This window comes from Acartia tonsa, chromosome 1, assembly GCF_053477335.1.
Source record: "Acartia tonsa isolate MP-2025a chromosome 1, ASM5347733v1, whole genome shotgun sequence".
NCBI classification, from domain to species: Eukaryota; Metazoa; Arthropoda; class Copepoda; order Calanoida; family Acartiidae; genus Acartia; species Acartia tonsa.
This window is the reverse complement of record NC_137260.1, coordinates 13,835,441-13,858,700: the sequence shown is the minus strand read 5'-3', so window position 1 is coordinate 13,858,700 and position 23,260 is coordinate 13,835,441. Positions and strand designations below refer to the sequence as shown.

Genomic DNA, 23,260 nt, shown 5'->3' with positions numbered 1-23,260 from the left:
AATCATAATATTAAAAAAAAATTGGTTTTATAACATCTATTACTTGTATTACTATTACTATTACTGTATCTTGGTTTTATAACATCAATATTTTATGTCAAGAATCTGAAAAATCAACAAAAATAATTGACATGAAAATGTCATCTTGTGTATATTGCTGTTGAGAGAAAAAAAAAGTTTAGGGTAAGGAGGGGCAATTATGGAAGCGGGGCAAAAATGGTATTTTTCGACCCACCTCTGGAAAATGTCAGTTTTTACCTTGAACCTTGTCGAATGTCAGCAAACTTGACCGAAGGAAATTTGTTCATGGCTACAAAAAAGTATAAAATGAAATTTCTCGTTGTAAAAAAAAAATGTGCTTTACTTTGCTTGTGTGGCCGTTTTTCATAATCTTTTTGTCCAATTTTGATCTACTTCTAAATGTCCTAGGATAATGTCCTTTTAGGAACTGTTAGCCTTTTTTGCAAGCTTTTAATTGCAATATTAATATTTACCCCTTTTTAAAAAAACGAAAAATTACCAACTATTGCCCCTCCTTACCCTAATATAAGGAGAAACAAAAGTGTATGTTGATATTTTGTAAAGTAGTTATTTTTACTAATAGGAAAATAAAATAGAAAAAACGTTTTGATAACTAAAAAGTTATAAGATGATGATTTCAACGTAGCTTCAGATCTCTGAGGTTTAATGGAATCTTTAAGTACCAAATCTATTTACTGGTCACATATAGAAAAATGTTCAAAATATAAAGTATTTATTAAACTTGCAGAATGTTAATCTTGGAGATTGTTTCAAATAAATAGATTTCCACTTGGATTATTATCAGGAAGGGAGATATTAATGGCAGATAAAAAAATCTTTATCCCCCTCCCAAAAGTATCAACAATCTAAGGAAGGTAGAATTTAACACCTTAAATTAGCGGAAGATAAAATTTTCCTTCACTGTCCTATCCCTGTAATTGTATCCCTGAACTATTCTGCATTCATAGAGAGAGAGAGAGAGAGAGAGTTTATCAGGGAGGGAGGGGGCATTGTGCTGTTTATTACATTAGTCTCCAAAGTTTTATAATAACGTTTTCTCATTCGTTGGCTTAACAGCTTTGGGAACTTTCATTGAATTTTAATTGGTTAGTTGAGTGTCTAAACGTTTCAACTTCTAATTGTAATTTACCTACTAATGGAGAAATTTTGTGTATCATCATTGGGAATGTACATCAATGTATTGGCCATTGTCTTACTTATCCCTTTACATACCTGGAGTTTATTGTGTTTAATCTTTTATTGTAATTTAACTAAGTAGATGCTATTACATTAAATCAATAAAATTAAAATTAATTTCCATTTTATAGAGCAATCATGAGAATTGAAATAAATGTTTTTTTTTACTTCGAAAGCCTTTATAGATGAATCTTTCTTTACAAAATACAAAATGCAAATTCTTATGGCAAAATGTCTTAAAGATAACTAGCCAATTTGTCGCCTAACTTTTGTCTTAAAGGCCTTAGCATATTCCTGACATGACAAAAGTATGAAATGTTTCCAGTATAAGCTCAATACATTTATGGCAGATATCGATAACTACATCAGAAGCCTTAATTATAACATTGCAATACCTTACTTCATACCTAAATTTATGTTTATTTTAGAAGTACAAGCAAAACATGTGGATGGTGTGGGGGTTCCTGGCCAACCTATGCAGCCCTCTGTATTCATCAGGTAGATTTTCTTTATTCCTTTAGTTGTTTCCAAGCTTAGCTACTTATGGATATTCTCCTTATTTTTTATCCTTGCACGAGTCAGCTAAGCAAGAAAGAGAGAGTGAGAGAGATGGGACAATTGGCTGTTTACAACACGATTCCTCAAAGGTTTATGATAACTTTGGCTTATCAACTTTGGGGACTTTTAATGAATTTAGATTGGTTAATTTATTAAGTTAAGAGTCCAAACGTTTCAACCACAAAAAGTAATCTACAAAATGAGTGATGTTGTAAATTAACATTAGGAATGTGCATCAATTTATCGGCCACTGTCTTATCCCATTAGATCCTTGTAAACAAGAGCACCTGTTGAAAAACTTTATTGCCGATATTTTTTGACGCCACTTAACAATGATCATTATCAAGACTAATGTATTGTTTTCGCTATCTTAACCTATCCATAAAGCACATGATAGTATTCTGTGGCTTTTTGTTTTAACCTTTTATTCGCAAAATAGCTTGAAACCAGCTGTACTTATATAATATATATCATATTTGACACACACAGAAACACATTCATCTACTATATAGCATAAGAAGCTGTATAATCTTTTAAAATGTTGAATGTATGAATATACATATTGTAATTTGAAACATTACAGTTAAGACACAATGCTTGTATTTTACATTACATGCAAAATCTAAACAAAAAAAGAAAAAGTAGAAATTCCTAAAACTGTCTAAACTAATTTTTATTCCGAATGTAAAAAAAGAAATCTTGAATTTACAAGAATGACTTTTTTTAAATTGCCATACCTTCTGTTTGTTAAATCATAATTTAGAATATATTGTATAAATAAACATGTAGAAAAAAAGCAGATTACTTGCAGAAAATATGGAGGAAAAATAGTTTTTCTTCATATGAATAAGAAGAAAATAAACTTGAAAGTATAAAATGTGTTTAAACTCTTTCATGATTTATTGTACCTATATGTGTTCTTAGCATATTTTCTATAATTTTTACCTAAAAATTAAATATATTTTTCATTAGAACTAATGAAGATCTTTTCTTTAATTATTTTGATTTTAATATTTTGAATTGCTAAGAATGTAGTGCAGAATTTTGTTATGTTTGTTTTTTGGGTAAATGAATATCTTTAAAACAGCTGGATCATGAGTTTTACAATTTTTCGTGAAGATTTGTATTGATTCTTGGCAATTTTTGTGTACTTTCTACTGTAGTTGGTTAATAGGGCGAATTAAATAAAAATGAATGAGGGATAGGCATCTTTATAAAGCAATATTTGTTTGTAAGAAGTAGCCGTTCCCTAAACAGTTCTAGAATAAAACTTGGTTGATAACTAACCATTGAAAATAACTTTTTTTTATGGATGTAATCCTCGTATTTGGTAACGTGTCATTACAATGTTGGGTTCGAGTTTGGACTACAAGAAGAAACTTAAATAATAATACCCACTGCTGCTATGTCAGGGGCATGAAACAAATATTAAAAAAAGAGAAAATGCCATGGCGCAACTCAAAATTAGACAGAGAAATAATGTTTTTGGTAGAAAAATCCATATATTTGTCTTAGTTTTTTTTTCTAGTATTCTCATTGTCCGCACATGCCTGTATTTTCCCATATTATTGAAGATGAATCATGTCTGGGTGTTCTCACACTCATTTATTCAAAGTGTTCTTTCTAAACAACTGAAAATTGTATTACTAAAAGCAAAATTAAGATTAGATGTATAAGAGTACTTAAATTCATCCCTATGCTAATGAAGGGAAGGAGGGAACATTGGTCTGTTTATTACACTAGTCCCTAAAGTTTTATAATAACGTTTTCTTATTCGTTGGCTTTACAACTTTTGGGACTTTATTGGTAAATTTTCATTGGTTGGTTCATTAAGTTCAGTGTCAAAACTTTTCAACCACTTATTGCAAGAAGAGGTAAATTTGTGTATCTTAATTCGGGTTACATAATAATTTATCAGCTATTGTCTTATCCCTTATATTAAGAAATTTTCCTTTATGTATTTTAAGTCATAAAGGATAAAATGTTTTTCTTTTTGAAAGGGAGGGAGTTCAACTTTTCAGTAACTATAACCAAGTACCTATGTGTTTTTCTTCTGTTTCTAAGTTCAGTTTTTTGGTTGAAATGTAAGACATTCTTACTCATACTTTCATTAGAATCATCTTTTGTTAACCTTAATTCATGGAATATTATACATTTATTAATTTATCTTTTTATCACGTACACCTCCTTATATTCATAATTTATATGTGTAAGGGAATACTTTTTATATAAAAAAGTTTAGAGTTCTTTCATCAATCTTAATAATAAAATAACAGGATGTTTGTAATTTTTTCTGTCTGTACGAAAGGATCACTCTATAACCGTTGAATCGATACGGTTATCCTTTACAGGGTAGCTTCTTGATTGATTGATTGATTAGCCTCCAGAGCTACATCTTGTCAGTCTCGAATTTTCTGTTCAGGTAATGCCCTCGTCAAGTGATAAAAATTCTGCCGCCTGTTTAGGTTGGGTCCAAAGAGATAAAATGTTGAGGTCTGTGGGGTTATTTGGGCAGTTGAACAGATGTTTTGTGTTGTGTGGGGTTGTGTTGCATAATGGGCAATTGTCGTCTATGTTAGGCTTAATTCTGCTCATATAGGAATTAAGCATTCTGCAGTAACCAGAACATAACTGGGACAGTCTGGATCTGGTTATTCTGGGCAAGTTGACTTCCTCCTTGTTCACCTCAGGGGGGTTGGCATTGAGGACTTTACTGGGGGGGTAGTGTGCCAGGGCCTTCTGCACTTCTCTAGTATGGATGTCGAGGAAGAGCCTGTACGAGGTGCATCTACCTGGAGAGCAACAACACCAGCAAACCAGCAAAGTCTTCTACCCTACTCCTCTCAGAGGACATCAAGTCAGGGTAGCTTCTCATAGTTCCTGGTATATGTTTGTAACTATTTTTGGGGAGGGTACCACTTTGTGTTACCGAATTCAACTCCCCGTCCTTGAGTGACCATAGAGGCCTCTAGGGGCGTAGCCGCTAGTGGTGTTATATTTTGAAGTTTTTTTGAGACATTTAATTTCAATTTGGTATTATTTTAATATCTTAGAAAAGATATAAAACTAATCAATGAATAAAATAATAAACGAGTAATTTTGTATAGATAATTATAATCTTTTCCGTATAATCAATCAAAGAAAATATTAATAACTTATTTTATTTTATTTTAATTATTGGTTATAGAAAACTTTGTAGTGAAGCTACTCTATGTCTGACCCTTTCATTATATTATCTTTCTTTCCCTACTTATGTCCTTATGTTTAGCTTATCGTTAAATAATCAGGGATCTAAAGGGATAAGACCGATAAATTGCTGTAACTCCCCAATGATGATTAACAAAATTATTTATTCTGTTGTTTAAAGTTATTAGGTGGAACGTTTTAACACTCGACTTGAAGCGAGCAATCAAAATTCTCTGAAGTCCCGAAAGTTGTTAAGCCAACAAATAAGAAAACGTTATTATAAAACTTTGGGGACTAGTGAAATAAACAGGAAAGTGTCCCCCCTTTCTCTGTTTGATAATACTTCGCTACCATATTAATAAGTGTTGCATTAAAATCTTACCTACATATCCTAATTTTTCTCTTAAAAAATGAATAATGTTATGAATTTAGTTTAATTGCATTGTCAAAAAAAGAAACGTTGTAATTCTAAGGAATTAATAAAGTTTTAAAGTTTTAATTTTGTAATTTGTCTTTATCTCTAACTTTTTTATAGCATTATTTAAAATACGTAATTTATGATGAAATATTTGTTTTTCATTATTTTATTAAGTGATTGACAACGTTTCTTACTTAAATTGTTTTTTTATATCTACTTAATTTTTTTTAAATAGATTAAAAGGGAAATGACAATTGAAAAAGTAATATTAAGTAGCTTATTTAAAAATCACATCTCGATTATGATTTTTGCTTAGGAGGAGGATGTGCTTAAGGACCATTTGGGCAGGGGGGGGGGGGTTTACTCGAGAACCCTTAGAGCTAGAGGGAGCTAATTTTAGATTTAAGCTTCTATGGGGCCAAAGTTACTTTTAAAGTTATCGTCGACCCCCCCCCCCAAAAAAATTTTTTTTTTGGGGGGGGGGTAAAAATTTTTTTTATTGCATTTCTCGCCGAATTAGGCAATTTGGAATCATTTGAGACCATGTTATTTTTTTCAAAAATTTTTCGCCTTACAAGCAACCCTGCGGGGGGACTTGGTTATTTTTTTCAAATTCTCGTTTATAAAGGTATATCTTAAATACAGTATGCTACTCCCTTAGTTTTAGAGATAATTGGATGAAATCTTTTTGATTGCAACCCTTTTCCGCCGCCACCAAAAAAATTTTTATATTATATTTCTCGCCGAATTAGGCAATTTGGAATCATTTGAGTTCATGTTATTTTTTTCAAAAATTTTTCCCCTTACAACCAACCCTGCGGGGGGACTTGGTTATTTATTTCAAATTCTCGTTTATAAAGGTATATCTTAAATACAGTATGCTACTCCCTTAGTTTTAGCTTATTACCCCAAGTTTTGGTATCTTTAAAAAAAAAACGGCGGTGGGACCGCCGCTCCCGCCGTCCGCCACCGTTTTCCGTTTTAAAAAAATAACATGGTCTCAAATGATTCCAAATTGCCCAATTCGGCAAGAAATGCAATAAAAAAAAAATTTTTGGTAGCGGACGGCGGGAGCAGCGGTCCCGCCGCCGTTTTTTTTTTTTAAGATACCAAAACTTGAAGTAATTAGTGACACAATCAAAAAGATTTCATCCAATTATCTCTAAAACTAAGAGAGTAGCATACTGTATTTAAGATATACCTTCATAAACGAGAATTTGAAAAAAATGACTAAGTTGCCAAATTGGGCAATTTGGAATCATTTGAGACCATGTTATTTTTTTCAAAACGGAAAACGGCGGCGGACGGCGGGAGCGGCGGTCCCGCCGCCGTTTTTTTTTTTAAAGATACCAAAACTTGGGGTAATAAGTGACACAATCAAAAAGATTTCATCCAATTATCTCTAAAACTAAGGGAGTAGCATACTGTATTTGAGATATACCTTTATAAACGAGAATTTGAAAAAAATAACCAAGTCCCCCCGCAGGGTTGGTTGTAAGGGGAAAAATTTTTGAAAAAAATAACATTTCTTGCCGAATTGGGCAATAATAAGCTAAAACTAAGGGAGTAGCATACTGTATTTAAGATATACCTTTATAAACGAGAATTTGAAATAAATAACCAAGTCCCCCCGCAGGGTTGGTTGTAAGGGGAAAAATTTTTGAAAAAAATAACATGGTCTCAAATGATTCCAAATTGCCTAATTCGGCGAGAAATGCAATAAAAAAAATTTTTACCCCCCCCCCAAAAAAAATTTTTTTTGGGGGGGGTGGGGGGTCGACGATAATTTTAAAAGTAACTTTGGCCCCATAGAAGCTTAAATCCAAAATTAGCTCCCTCTAGCTCTAAGGGTTCTCGAGTAAACCCCCCCCCCTGCCCAAATGGTCCTTAAGCACATCCTCCTTTTACTCTAAATTATTAAAATGTTAATAATAGGTCTAGTAAGATTGATAAGTAAAACATTGTGCGTCACTTAGTAAATAAAGTATTTTTTTGCATATTAAATGTTGTACAGACTTCAGAATTTATGCTTTTGTTACATGTGGTTTAGTAATCGATATATTACCTATTACATGGATGTTGCACCATATTTTCATGTACCTTGATAAATTGTTGCTCGCAGCTGACTAAATATACTATAACCCCTATTTCCTCATCCCCACTCTCCTACTGATTGAACCAAGTGATCAATAAATGAGGTTCATATTACCAACCTAAATTGACGATAAATTTTCTTCTGTCAATATATCCACATATATCCTATAACTATGGTATAGTTTCAAGAGCGTAGATCTCCTTTATGTATGCCTACCTATTGTTAATATTATTTATTTTCAGTTGGTTTGGGATGGAAGTGAAGAAAATACGAAGGAGAATAATGGTGAGTTTTTAAAAAATTGTAGTATCTTGTACATTTTCTCATTTTTCTGTATATTTCTCCTCTAATAAAAGTAACAGGATGTCTTTGTGTACCGAAGAATCACCCCAAGAAAAATTGCTTCTTTTAAAAATGAAATAGAATTTGGTGGGTCGACCTATTCCCCATCCGTTTTCCTTAATTGACAGTAAAGCAAAATGTTATCTTTTATGGTTCTATGATATGTTTCAATTTCATCTTTTACAATACAAATTAAGCTAATGAATTATTCTTAAACCACAATTAAAAAAGAGGCTTAAAATATTTTGAAATTTAACTCCAAGATGCTACCTACTTAACATGAATGAAAGTAAAATATTATTATTTTCAAGGAATTACCTAATCATTTTGAAGATGATATGAATCATATTTAGAAAGTATTCTAAACAAGGATCATGAAATACACATAAATCAAAGCTCTATACAGCTTATGGACTTCCTTATAATAATGTTGCATCCGTGTATGTCATAGGCCGTTTTAACAGTCAAGGCTATCACATACAAACATATGGACTGACGATCATACCCTATAAAACGTTGAAAAACTTTGCCTTGGTTTTTTAACTAACCAAAGACATTAAAAATGGTTCTACTGCTGCTATGTCAGGTATGCGACATAGATAGGACTTCTAAGACAAAACTCGTGCATTGAATGAAGGTCGTTGGTTGTAAGAACTAAATACTAAAATAAACTAAAATAAGAGTAGATACTTACTGATTTAACTATGTACATAAAATAATGAATGGAACCTAATATAATATTTGAAATTAAACTTTATAACTTGTACAATAACAAAGGAGATGAATATATTTTGATGTTCTAATATTACAGTGTAATTGTAATTTAGCTAAAATTCAAAGTATTATTTCTCATTTAAGAAGTTTTCGCAGTACAGCATGTAAAATAATAGCCCAATAATAGTCCTATAGTCCAGTGATCTATAGGGATCAATGGCCGATAAATTGATGTAAATCTCTAATGATGATACACAAAATTACTTCTGTAGTTTAAAATTAGTGGTCGAAACGTTTAATCACTCAACTTAATGAATTAACCAATCAAAATTCACTAAAGTTTCCAAATTTGATAAGCCAACGGATAAGGAAACGAATTATACTGGAGTAATAAACAGCATAATGTACCCTCTCTCTCTACCCATATAATTAGGAAGTTTGTATTATGAATTAAAATTTCTAGATCAGAATTTGTTGAGGGCCAAAATGAGTCTCCAAAAAAAGTTCAAAACAGTTTTTTCCCAAGACTGTATTTTGCATCATTGAGATATAATTTTTACACAAAAACTAATCTAATAAGAATAGAATTTATTAACTATAAGCTATAAATAAGTATATCTGTCCCGTTTGACTAAAATATTTTCTCTAAAACATCCTGTACTGCATCCGTAGAATATGTGTCCCTGTGTTGATACAAGTTTGTTGTACAGCTTAGTTAACAAGTTTAAGTGGAATGTTATCCTTTCACAGTTTGACACACGGAAGCATTAGGAGCAAATTCCATTAAATCCCTATTGGCCCTCCCTCCATATTAGATTTTCAATCTGCTGGGTTAGAACCGGTTCTTAGCTATGCTTAAAGATCATGTATAGCATCGTATTAGAGACAATTTTCTGTTAGTACGGGTCTTTGGCCCATCGGGGCTAATAAAAAAAGTTTTAATCTTAAAGTCTTTCATTTTCAATATCCGCGGAAATCGGTTTATAATAAATGCGATAAATAACTATTCTTTGGTCGATTTTCTTTGGTATTTTTTTTTTTTTGATTAGGTTAGGTAATCTTCAAGAAATAGTTAAATAATATAAATAGAAACTGAGGGTTAAATAGAGGGGGTGGGGGGAAGGGGGTTAGTTGGTCTGTTGACAAGAAAAGATACTTAGCCACTTTTGAGATTTACAATGTCAAAAACTATTCCAAAGTTTACAAGATTTAAATGTTTGAAATCATATTTTATCTGGAAGCACATGCACTTATTCTTATAAGTGTGCATTCATTATTAAATTAAGTATTCCTTAAAATATTAAATCTCAGAAATTGATGTTGTTAAATTTTTAAATTATGGCCTTTAATAATAATATAAAATGTTTTTTTCTGATCTTAAAAATGTGGGGTAGTGCTATTTAACTTTGGTCCCTCCATTCTTTATCATTAAAAAAGTGACTTCTACTTTTCATACATTGCACATTATATGCTTAAGTATTTAGTTTTTTTCTGTAGTTATTTTTGGAGATTTTTAGATGATGACTTATTATAAATTGTGTGTCCTAAGTTTTTAAACCAACGATTAAGTCTATAAGAAAACTTTGGGCATCAGTGCAATTTACAGTCCTATCTTCCCTTCCTCCCTGATCCTACCAAGAAGCTGTATATTGTTGTGTCCACCTAATCAAATTAACTTTTACAGTAATGGGGTAACTGCTGAATTTTACTTTTTTGTTTATGTTTACCTAAACCACCAAAATAAAAATAAAACTTTCCCTCGAAGTGCCTATTCGAGCACTTATTTTGAATCAAATTGTAAATAAGACGGGGTGGGAGGGTTAGTTTATTGCTTTATGTATTATCAGGTTAGATTATACTGGGTACTGGGAAGCCCCTCAGGGTTCGAGTCCCCTGAGAATAAATCTTTCACCAGAAAATCTATTTTACCTCCCAACTTTTGAATGACAAATCAACAGTTTCATTGAAATGATGTATACTTTAGTAATTAAAACAACTTTATTTAACACTATAATACAAAAAAAAACTTTTAATTTGGCCTAATATTTTGGCTTATTTATTTCTGACAAATTCTAGCAATTTTTTTCTCTTTAATGTTAGTACATAAATCTAATCTGCTGACAGCATAAACTATTTATATAATCTAGATTAAAACAAAACAAAACTAAATATTGTGCAAAGTAAAAGATGGTGTGCCTTCACTTACGCATATTCCATTCACAAAAAGACTCAATGTACAAAATATATGAGTTGAATGTAAGATCAGAGTAATAAGTGCTGTTGTAATACTATGTGGTTTAGATGTTAAAGGGCTAAAACCTCAGGAGTTTCCTAAGCCTCACATGCTATAAATAAATAAGACTTAGAAAACTCAAACTCCTGTTTTCTCTGCCTTCAATGATTTTACAGGAACATGTAAGAGTTAGGAAACCCTAACTTCTAGGATAGCCTAAGAAATCTTATAGGATTTGGTCCAAATTATTATGCGGAATTGAATAGACACCGTAAAAGTTATTATTGGAGGAATTATGTTAGGCTGAGTCAATGCAAATATGATTCAGGAAGGGATCTTTTATCTCAAGAAAATTTTTTGTTTTTAACTTTCTAAAGAAAGATGATCAAATACATTTTTTATTCTTCAAACTATTGTAAAGTATCCTTATATAAACGTAACTAGATGTCTGTATTTGTCTCTGTCAATATATACCGAAAGGTCTTGCTAACCGCTGAACCTATATGGTTCTTCATTACATTATAGGTTCTCAAAGGTTCTGGGAAGGTTTATAACTATTTTGTGGGAGAGTACCACCACCACCCTCCCAAGATAAATCGCCTCAAGAAAACAAATTATCCCATCCCCCTATTTTTTTAAAACTAAAATTGGAACACTTTCACCTACCCACTACCACTCAAGTGCCCATTAGAGACATCTAGAGGCTTACACGGTAGATTTGCAGAAAGCAAAATGAAAAAGATAAGAACTTTATTAAGATATAAGGCAAAAAAGTTATTTTTCAACTTGAAATATACCTTTCTATTCTAGAAATGCACTACTAGAGTGACGAAATATTTTAGGTAACCCCCTCATTCATAACAAAAGTATTAAGAGTTCACTGTGACCTAATGCATTAAAAAGCTTATGTTGTCCAATAAAAACAAGTATGATTGCATTCATTTTTAGTAGCGAAGCTACTCTATAATTCACTTTGTCCGTCCGTCAGTCAGTCCGTCAGTCCGTAACGCTATGGGGGAAATGGGATTTACTCAGCTCCTATAAAAGATAGAATGCTGAAATTTTTTGACAACATTCCCATCATTAAGGAGCACAATTGACTATAAAACATCATTGGCGTTAGGACCGATTTTTAGCAGGTTTTAGGCTATTTTTATATTTTTCACATTTTTCTCCATATCTTCAGTGTTTATGGTCCGATTTTCAAAATTTTTTCAGTTACAGATATCAAAACTAAATTTCCCGTCGTTTAAAGGAACAACCATGAAGGCCAGACTGCCTTTTCAGCAGGTTTTAGGCTATTTTTATACTTTTCACATTTTTCTCCATATCTTCAGTGTTTATGGTCCAATTTCCAAAATTTTTTCAGTTATAGATATCACAATTAAATTTTCCGTCTTTTAAAGAAAACAACCATGACGGCCAGACTGCCTTTTTAGCAGGTTTTAGGCTGTTTTTTATATATTTAAGATTTTTCTCCATATCTTCAGTGTTTATAGTCCGATTTTTCAAAAATTTTCAGTTACATATATCAAAATTAAATTTTCCGTCTTTTAAACAAAATAACCATGACGGCTAGACTGCCTTTTTAGCAGGTTTTAGGCTATTTTTCTATATTTAACACTTTTTTCCATATCTTCAGTGTATATTGTCCGATTTTCCAAATTTTTTAAGGTAAGGATTTAAAAATTAATTTTTTTGTCGTTTTAATAAAACAACCATGACGGCCAGACTGCCTTTTATCAGGTTTTTGGCTATTTTTATATGTTTTACATATTTCCCCATATCTTTGTATATTTTGATGCAATTTTCAAACTTTTATGGGATATCTGTATCAAAATAATTTTTCCCATTGTTATGAGCATCTTTAATATAATTTACTTTGACCATTGTCATCATGCAAAATAAAACAAGGTTTCATGTTTATTTTATCCAATAAATCTATTCTTGATTTTAGTAAAAACCTTTTAAATCTACGTATTCCAATCGACGATTTTTTGTGCTTCGCTACTTATGGATGTTGTCATCCTTGTTTAAATGCTATTACACCTCTTTGTTTTCTTTGTATTAGGGTCTTGCATTTATAAGATTCACATTAGCAACTGCGTCACTTTCTTCTAAGGGCTATATCTGTATATGGGTTGATGAAGTTACATATCTACATTGATTTCTTTAAAAGCCTTACCTAATCGGTCCAGAATTTAATAGAAAATTTGTTTCGAAAACAATAACAACATTGTTTTTCATATTCCAGTGGCCTCGAAGCCGATTAATATCCGGTGGATTAGAACCATATTGAAAAATCATGTATAGCATCGAATTAAAGACAATTTTCCACAAATATTAAAATAAAAATCATAAAATTAATAACAGTTTGGTTAGCCCAGGCCTTCGACCCCTCGGGATTAACAAAACTGGTTTTAGTCTTATAATTTTTCGGAAAGCTGCGAAAAATAACTATTATAGACTTGGAAATTATCACCTATTTATAGATTAATTTAATCCAATTCAGGCCCTAGGTAAAAATATAAAACTAAAAGTATAAACATTTTATATATTTCAGTTATAAAATAGAGAAAATAAGACATATCTTTGGTATCTTAAACATAACTTTCAAGTTATTGATCATAAACTGCAATTTTTAGTGGGCAAAATATAAAAGAACTTTTCCAATGTATATTTTTAGATGTTAAAGTTTTCATTTGTGTGACGTCATTTTGTTTGCAATTATGCATCAGTAAATTACTTAAACCTAACTTTATTGCAGTTAGTTCTATAAATGGTCTTCTGTTTTAAACAGGGATTTTAAGGGCTAAGATAATAGGCTATACAGTATACATTGATATATACATCCTTTATAATTAGAACAAAAATCACGCCTTATTTAGAATAAAACTTGATGATGGTTGTTAATTTTGGAACCCCGCTAGTTTAAACCAACCAATCAAGATTTTAAAAAAGTATCCAAAGCAAGAAAAAACATGTTTACAAAACTTTGGACTCTAGTAAGATTTCCAGTCCATTGTTCCCTCCCTCCCTTGCTATTATACAGTGTCATTAGAAGGTGGATAAAAAGTTCATTAATGTAAATCTTGAAGTTAAAGAGTTAGGTACTATACAGTTAACAGATATAATGCCCTTTTGACTTTATTTTATATTGTACGATATGAGACATAATCATAGGGCATAAATAAATTATCTCTTATTATCTTAAATTATTTTTTCTCCAGTGACTTTCTTATTAGGTACAGATTATTTGATGACCTTGATGGGAAACTTCTCTGAAAATCATAGAGTATTTTATTAAATATTAACACTTTATTTTCATTAATGGATATTAGTATTAAATAGTGTTTTATTATTTTTTTTAACAGGGGCTGCTATACAGCTAATTAATTCCATTTGAAATTGCCGAAAATTAAATATTTTGTTGGTGTCAAATTGGAGTGAAACCTGTTTTGGGTATAACTGAAAAGGAAGTGGGTAAGAAGGGGAGAAAAAAGGGAAGGGGATTGAGGGGAAATTTTCACTTAGAATTGTTTGTCAGTATCACATTCTCTTTTCCCTGGTTTTTTAATAAAGAATTTCCGTTTGAAAAACCTACAAAGGAGTGCCGTTTTTGTACCCACATTTTCTTTCTAAAGGTTTAAGAAAGATGACACATTTAGCCAAAGCAAATAATGAGGCAATGTCCAAAGAGGCAACCACTGAAAGTTCAATTAAACTCTCCAAAGAAATTTTTGGAACCAGTGTTATTTACTGTCCAATATCCCCAACTCTCTTCTTGAAAGTACCCATATAAATGTACTTTGTTATATTGTGCTGAAATCTAGGGAGACAGGTGTAGGACAATAATCAATAAGTTAATCTTCTCCCTTAATTATAATATATGAAATAATACCCATTGAAGACTATATATATTAGGGGAAAGAATGGATTGTAGATTAATATTTCTGCCATTGTTCTATCCCTGTCTAGCGTGCTGAATGCAGTTCTGTGTAATAAGATAAAACAAATATCAGCAGCCTCTGTTATGCAACATACAATATTAGAAGTATTTTAGACGATTTTTTTTTTTCTGGACAGACTTAGAGGGCCGGGTTATGGAACTTCAAATATTAGAAGTATTTTAGACAATTATTTACATTTTGAACAGACAGAGGGGGTTTATAGAGAAACATGGAAGACAACAACCATTATTTACGAAGCACTTAAAAAAATCATGGATGGACAAACGGACAAAGTAAGTTATAACAAATGTTCAGTAGTCATAAAAGAGAGGGGGAGAAAGAGACAGAAAAATTACTGCAAAATTAGTTTCAAATAATTTCAAAATGGTATTGTATATGCTATTAATAATTTTTTAATCTTAAAATAGATGCACTAAAGTTTTAAATTTTGCAGAATTTAATGAATTTTTTCTTGTTCATAATTTTGAGTAAATCTTTTAAATGAAAATGAAACCGACATACATACAAGCCCTATTTATAAAACAAACTTCTTTTTTTGGGTATATGCCCAGTTAAAGGCTCCACAACTTATACGCAAAGAAATTATAAATATTTATCCTTACTCAGGAGAGCTGGTGTTTAAAGAAAACAAATATAAAAAATAGGATTAGCTAATTGTATTTGTTAGTTAAATTTACTTTCAATGGTGATACATTTGGCTTTCTCATGTATCACTTTATTGTCTTAATAGTGGCTCGCTCCTTAATATTAGCTACGCTGCAAGACATTTTTTTTACAGGGGAAAAGGTTATTTATTTATAGAATCTTTTTCTTGCTCGGTTCTGACCCTCTAAATAGATATAAAAAAAACATACCAAATATCTTTAGAACAAAAACATTTATATTTTGCGATTATTCCTTGTTTATGTCCAATTTTAAATATAACATTATCTACAATGTATAAACACCCAAGGCCTTGACTGTGAATAAAGTGTTTCTTAACCCAGCAGCAAATATTTCCTTATTAACCTCATATCAAACTTGAAAGTTGAATTTTGACATGCTGGGAGGGATAAGTCAATGAAAATGGATCCTTTGACATGTAATTATTCGAGTACATTTAACAGGGAAGACTAATATTTTATTATAGAATTATTAAGTTACCAAAGTATAGAAGAAAGTACAGATGATTTTTAAGGATCTTATCAATAAATGTAATAGTATATGTAGATGTATATTGTATTATCCAGAAAACTACCTGGTTTCAGTTTACGGAGCCTGCTAGCAAATTTCTGCTATTTTTAGCGATTTTGCTGTGTCAATATTTTCAACGCTATTGGCTGATATCCAAAGAACCAATTGATAGTCGGCACAGGTTCCCCACCCCGTGAACATAGAGTCATGTTACCCTTTCCTACTCTACTCTTGTAAATAAATATCTTAACTAACATTTTAAATGTGAATTATATTCATGCATAAGGAAAAAGAATATATATTCAAAGCTAGATGTTACTGAAAAGCTGATAATTGTGATTTAAAATCAAGTGTTTGTATCAATTTGTAAAAACGTTTATTTATTAAGAAAAAAAGTTTGCAGTTTACTGCAATTTATATCTTAAAAGCTGATTGTGTGTGTAATGATTAAAGTCAGTAGCAAAGTCTTGAGAAATTCATAATGATGATTTTACATTCTTTTACAAGGTTTTGTCAGAATTAATAATAATTCAAAACAATTCTATATCTTCTTTTAAAAATCAGATGTATGCTTCAAACATCCAATATAGTTTTCTGGAAATTAAATCTATTTTTAAAATACTCCTATTTTTTAATGTGGTGGAATAATAATGAAATTCACCGCGGCAATAGCGCAAAACAGGCCTCTAGGCCCACTGCCTATTTTAGTCCTCCAAATATCTTGATTCCTCTCTTTTATTATTTTCTCTGTATTCAGGTGAACAAGAGTCAGAAAGCACCTTGCTGCAATGTCCCCTGAAATGTGGCACAGAACCTGCCACCGTCTGCACACTCCAGACACATCTCACGGTTTTCCATGGAGCCACCCAAAATCAAATCCAAGTTGTAGAAAAGGTTGGTAAATTATTTCATTTCATTTGAACGGTGATTTAATTGTAACAGGGTTTCCGGTAGATTTTTTTCAGAAAACTGATAGGTATTATGCAGTTTTTGGGGTATACACCCTTTCGTGGCAACGCACCTTAAGGAGCGATTCTTCGTATTTTTCACAGTAGCTTTTCTCCTATTTCGTGGGCTCTAACCCTGCCAATTTCCTAACCCTGTAGGGCAATCACCTAACCCAATATAACCTAACCTAATATAACCTATAAAAAGCCATTTTAAAAATACGCCCAATCGCCCCTTAAGGGGCGCGTTGCCACGAAAGGGACTATTCACGTTTTTTTGTCAATGATAAATTTTATCTAATAAAAATAAAGTTGATAATATTGAATACTCTCTCTTACCTACCCCCCCCCCCCACCCCTCCCTACATGAACACCCTTTTTATAATTTATCCAGGGATTAAAGGGAGAAGGCAATAGACGACAAATTGAAATTAATCCCCAATGATGATAAACAAGATTACCACTTCTGTAGGTCAAGATAATTGGTTTAAAGTTTATACAAAATATTTTTATTATTGAGTAAGATAATGTGATAATAAAACTTTGGGTACCAGTGTAATTAACAGACAAATGTCCTTACCCTCTCTGAAATATTCTTTAAAAATAAGGATAGTAGGTAGTAAACCTAAAATTTTTAGGTTTAAGGAAAGTAGTAGCGTAAACTTATATTTTGAAATCTTTACATCATGTCATTACATGCAACATTATTATAATTTCTTGTAAAATCTCTAAAAACATTGTGAAGTTCAGCCAAGTTTCCTGTAAGGACAGAAGTGAACTAATTTTAGACTTGGTGGTGAAAGTGTTTAACCAGGAGAATAAAAACTTTAAACTTTAATCCTTTACTTTCTCAAACTTTCTATTTTTAGCTATGAACATTGAGTATCTGAGTAAAGCTACTCTTTGATATGGCGCATCCGCTCGTCGTTAGGGTTGGGATGAGTTCGAATCTTGGTCCTAAAACGGCATAACAAAAGTGAATCGAAGTTGTTATTACTGCTGCTATGCCAGATACGCAACATTACTAGAAAGACTAGGAGAAAAAATTCTTTGCCAAAAATAGGTGCAACTCATTACCATGCACAGACAAAGGTCGTTCAATCAAAGGCTTAGCTCAATAATAAATACTTAATGTAAAAGTAGTTTGGAGATTACTCTATTGGATGCATCTTGTTACTGCTGTTGTAGATAAATTGATCTATCGCGTCGGTTTTATAAATCTTAAAGGACATAAGGAATCATTGAATAAATATTCAAAAATGCCCCTTTAACCCCTCCCTGTGACGTCCCTATACAAAATAATGCATATTGGTAACATTTTCAATTTTAAATTAATGATTATTTTTTACTAAACAAAATGTTAGAATTTTTTCAATTTCCTAATGGCAACTCTCTATTCTTTCCAAAGAAATAATTTATTTTTGTATGAATGAAAACTTGTATAAAAATAAATATAAAAAACACATCTTAAAACAAGAGAAATTATTTGGTAGACATTTTATATTATTCAGTGTTATATTTATAATGTTTACTTTTTGTACACAGCTCTGAATAGCAGATAAAATCCCTTAATCTCTTAGTGGACTATCCTATACCCCCCCCCCCCACATTTTTAAAAAGGATGTGGTTGGTTGTGCTTAAATTTCGTAAAGGTGTGAGTTTTAAGGCTTTAAAACAGTAGTAGAACGATAATATTCACTAAATATGTGTATTCCTAAATGAAAAGAACTATATACAAAATAATTTTATTAAAGTTAACATAATTTTTATCGTTTTACTATACTGTTTTTAAGCATTAAAACTCGCATCTTTACGGATTTTTAGCACAACCTACCCCCCACTTATATGAAAGTTAGTTTAGGTTTAGTGAGGTTCAGGAGATTTCTGTTGGGTAAGAGCCTCGCGTGGTTACATCCACAGGGGCTTAAAATAATGAGGGGGTTGAGGAATTGGTTTTTGGGGAATTCCACTGGCAAATTAAGTGATTTAAAAAAATGTTTGATGAGGTTTCGTGCTTAGAATTCATGAATATACAAATATAAAAATAGCTTTGCTTTGTATATTTTTAACCACTAGCACATCTATTTTATTGACACTTTCTACAAATGCATTGACCTTTCAACCATTAATACCAAAATTATAAATTTGAAATATTGTATTGGTATCTTCCGAAACACCGTGTAGTGTACCAAATAAGAATAACACATGTTTTAATAAACTGAGTTGATCACTATCTCTATCAAGTAGAACGATGTCTGTCTGTCTCGCTAACCGCTGAACCGATTTGGTTCTCCATAACAGGGTAGCTTCTCATAAGTCCCATGAAGGCTTATTACTCTTTAAAAAATGTCGATAAATATTCCCTTTTCCCACCTTGTTCTTTTATGGGAAATTCTGCTATTTAATGCTTTGAAATATAAGAGGTGAGTTTTTAATAAAAATTAATTTATATGCCATTGTCCAAGTCCTGTTCCTTCCTATAAAATTTTAAGTCTGCACAATGTATATCGTTCATGCAATCACTTTGAAGCTGTTTCTTTTATTTTACCAAAAAAATATAAGATATAATAGCGGTAAAAATTCTACCTCTTTATCATTTTTTGATACAAAAATGAATTAATTTCATAAGTAGCATAAAAAAAAGGTTAATCAAAAATTAAGGGGGGGGTTTTTAATGCAACCATCTCGTAATCAGTGATTAAATGGCACTTAGAATTCGAATTTCGATCTGAAATTTTGCATGACTAATCCTTGGTAAGTCTATTTTCCCTAAATTGAACAAAAAGTTAGAAAAGTGACGGCTGGCGGCTGGCAGCTCAGCCGTTTTGCCGTTTTTTGCCTATTTTCAGGGCAAATTCATCATTTATTACGTAGGAATCAACTTTTAAAAACATATTTTTGGTTTAATTCATGGTAAATGATAGCAATAACCATTTTTTAAATTTCTAGTAACAGCTGCTAAACGGCTAGAACCGGCTGTTAACGGCTGGGAGCTGCCAAGATTATGAAGAGTAGATATGGCTTGTGATATATCTAGGGGTAGGTTTTTATGGGTGCTGAGCTCAAAAATACTACCAAAAAAAGTGAAGGCCCATCAATATGGCAGCTGGGTAACAGCTGCAGCTCAGATAGGAGCGGCCAAGAGTAGAATGAGTTGAATCAGTACATAGGGCTTGTGACGTGTCTAGGGGAAGGTTTTTATGGGTGCTGAGCTCAAAAATACTACTTAAAATAGTGGCGGCCCGTCCATATGGCGGCTGGATAATAGGGGATTTTTTTTTCCCGGCTTTTTTTGAAATTCAAGTAGTGCCGTTGCAATTATTATGCCTTTTGGTGAAAAAACACTTGTGTAAAAATTTTAACCATTTTGGACAAGTATTTTGCCCAGTAATTTCACTTTGAAATTTTGACGCCCCCCTTATGGAGGTCAAAAAATCATTGCATCAGAACTATGGCTTCATGGTGCTCCCTGAATAGGTCTTGAGGAGTAGAATCAGGAATTTTTGAAATTTTCAAAATATCTCGTTCCTAGACTGAGAAAAGTTCAAAAAACCCCTAAAAAACGCCATTTTTGAAAATTGGCCAATTTTTATAGGTTTTTTGAACTTTTCTCAGGCTAGGAACGAGATATTTTCAAAATTTCAAAAATTCCTGATTCTACTCCTCAAGACCTATTCAGGGAGCACCATGAAGCCATAGTTCTGATGCAATGATTTTTTGACCCCCATAAGGGGGGCGTCAAAATTTCAAAGTGAAATTACTGGGCATAATACTTGTCCAAAATGGTTAAAATTTTTACACAAGTGTTTTTTCACCAAAAGGCATAATAATTGCAACGGCACTACTTGAATTTCAAAAAAAGCCGGGAAAAAAAAATCCCCTACTGGATAACAGCTGCAGCTCAGCTGGCAGCAACCAAGAGTAGAATGAAAAGATAGGGCTTGTGACGTGTCTAGGGGTAGGTTTTTATGAGTGCTGAGCTCAAAAATACTACCAATAACAGTGGCGGCCCATCCATATGGCAGCTGGGTAACAGCTGCAGCTCAGCTGGCAGCGGCCAAGAGTGAAATAAGTAGATAGGGCTTATGACGTGTTTAGGGGTAGGTTTTTATGTGTGCTAAGCTCAAAAATACTACCAAAAATAGTGGCAGCCCATCCATATGGCTGCTGGGTAACAGCTGCAGCTCAGCTGGGAGCGGCCAAGAGTAGAATGAGTACATAGGGCTTGTGAGGTGTCTAGGGGTAGGTTTTTATGGGTGCTGAGCTCAAAAATGCTACCAAAGATAGTATCGGCCCATCCATATGGCAGTTTGGTAACAGCTGCAGCTCAGCTGGGAGCGGCCAGGATAGAATGAGTTGATAGGGATTGTGACGTGTCTAGGGGTAGGTTTCTATGGGTGCTAAGCTCAAAAAAACTACCAAAAATAGTGGTGGTCCATCCATATGGTTGCTGTGTAACAGGGGTAGGTCTGAGCATCAAAAATAGTGGCGGCCCATCCATATTGCAGTTGGGTAATAGCTGCAGCTCAGCTGGGAGCAGCCAAGAGTAAAAGGAGTACATAGGGCTTGTGACTTGTCAAGGGGTAGATTTTTAAGGGTGCTAAGCTCAAAAAAACTACCAAAAATAGTGGTGGCCCATCCATATGGTTGCTGGGTAACAGCTGCAGCTGTGCAGTAAGCCTTTGTTTAAGACTTAGCTCTAAGCACTTTTTGGTACTATTAAAGGATAACCAAATATTGAATATTTCAGTATTGATTTAGTTGTTAAACAGCTGAAATTGGCTGAGAACAGTTACCAACAGATAAAAGTAAAAGTTTAAGACATAGCTTGTAATGTGTTGGGTAAGTTTTTATAGGTGCCAAGCTTATTAATACTCCCCAAAAATAAAAAGGCCCATCCATATGGCATTAGGGTAACGGCTGCTGCTCAGCTGTAGCTGTTACCCAGCGGCCATATGGATTGGACCCCACTATTTTTGGTAGTATTTTTGAGCTCAACACACCCATAAAAAGTTAAAAACCTACCCCTTATATTGCTATATCTACAACATATACTTTTGGCTGTTGATAACTGTTTTCAGACATTTTTGGTAGTTTTCAGTGAAACCTAGAAATTAAAAAAGTGTTACTAGTAATATGTCCATGAAATAAAGTTATAATGTTAATTGGGCGAAGTTTAATTCTACTGAAATAATAAATTTTTTTATATCCTTGACACATCACAAGCTATGTCTTAAACTTTTATCTGTTGGTAATTGTTCTCAGCCAATTTCAGCTGTTCAACAACATAATCAATACTAAAATATTCAATACAGCTGAGTCTTAAACAACGGCTTACTGCACAGCTGCAGCTGTTACCCAGCAACCATATGGATGGGCCACCACTATTTTTGGTAGTTTTTTGAGCTTAGCAATCATAAAAATCTACCCTTTGACACGTCACAAGCCCTATGTACTCATTCTACTCTTGGCTGCTCCCAGCTGAGCTGCAGCTGTTACCCAGCCGCCATATGGACGGGCCGCCACTATTTTTAGTAGTATGTTTGAGCTCAGCACCCATAAAAACCTACCCCTAGACATGTCACAAGCCCTATGTACTCAATTAACTCATTCTACTCTTGGCCGCTGGCAGCTGAGCTGCAGCTGTTACCCAGCTGCCATATGGTTGGGCCACCACTATTTTTGGAAGTATTTTTGAGCTCAGCAGCCATAAAAACCTACCCCTAGACACGTCACAAGCCATATCTACCCTTCATTCTCTTGGCAGCTTCCAGCCGTTTTCAGCCGGTTCTAGCCGTTTAGCAGCTGGTACTAGAAATTTAAAAAATGGTTATTGCTATCATTCACCATGAATTAAACCAAAAATATTTTTTTTAAAGTTGATTCCTACGTAATTAACAATGAATTTGCCCTGAAATTAGGCAAAAAACGGCAAAACGGCTGAGCTGCCATCCGCCAGCCGTTACTTTTCCAACTTTTTGTTCAATTTAGGGAAAATAGACCTACCAAGGATTACTCATGCAAAATTTCAGATCGAAATTCGAATTCTAAGTGCCATTTAATCCAGGGAGTAAGGGAGGGGACAATGGGCAGTTAATTCAATTTTATAGTTGTGACCCTTTAAGGTTGAAAACCCAGATATTTCCAGATAAAACAAGTATTTGCAATATAGCAACCTTTAGTGGAAATTTTTGACTTTTTAAATTGTTTTTATTTCGAAATGCACCATCCTTAAACTGATGCTATACCACAAGTCTTTGATTCTAGAGATCAAAACCCTTGTTAACAATACATTTCCATAACTGTTATTATTTAAACTTCGGAAAATTAAGGAAACAGACCATTTTACTTTTACAACTTCTTTTACCCAAATTTTTTTTTTGTATTTATTAAAAAGCTTAGACA

General features: G+C 32.7%; 1 protein-coding gene across 1 annotated transcript in view; it reads left to right on the top strand.

Moving 5' to 3' along the window:
• LOC145328618 (uncharacterized) overlaps window positions 1–23,260 on the top strand; it is a 46,418-nt gene that overhangs the window by 8,822 nt on the left and 14,336 nt on the right. The window contains exons 4-6 of the mRNA XM_080172374.1: window positions 1,647–1,716; window positions 7,718–7,760; window positions 16,666–16,802. Coding sequence (XP_080028500.1) covers window positions 1,647–1,716; window positions 7,718–7,760; window positions 16,666–16,802 — 250 coding nt within the window. The remainder of the gene's footprint in view (window positions 1–1,646; window positions 1,717–7,717; window positions 7,761–16,665; window positions 16,803–23,260) is intronic.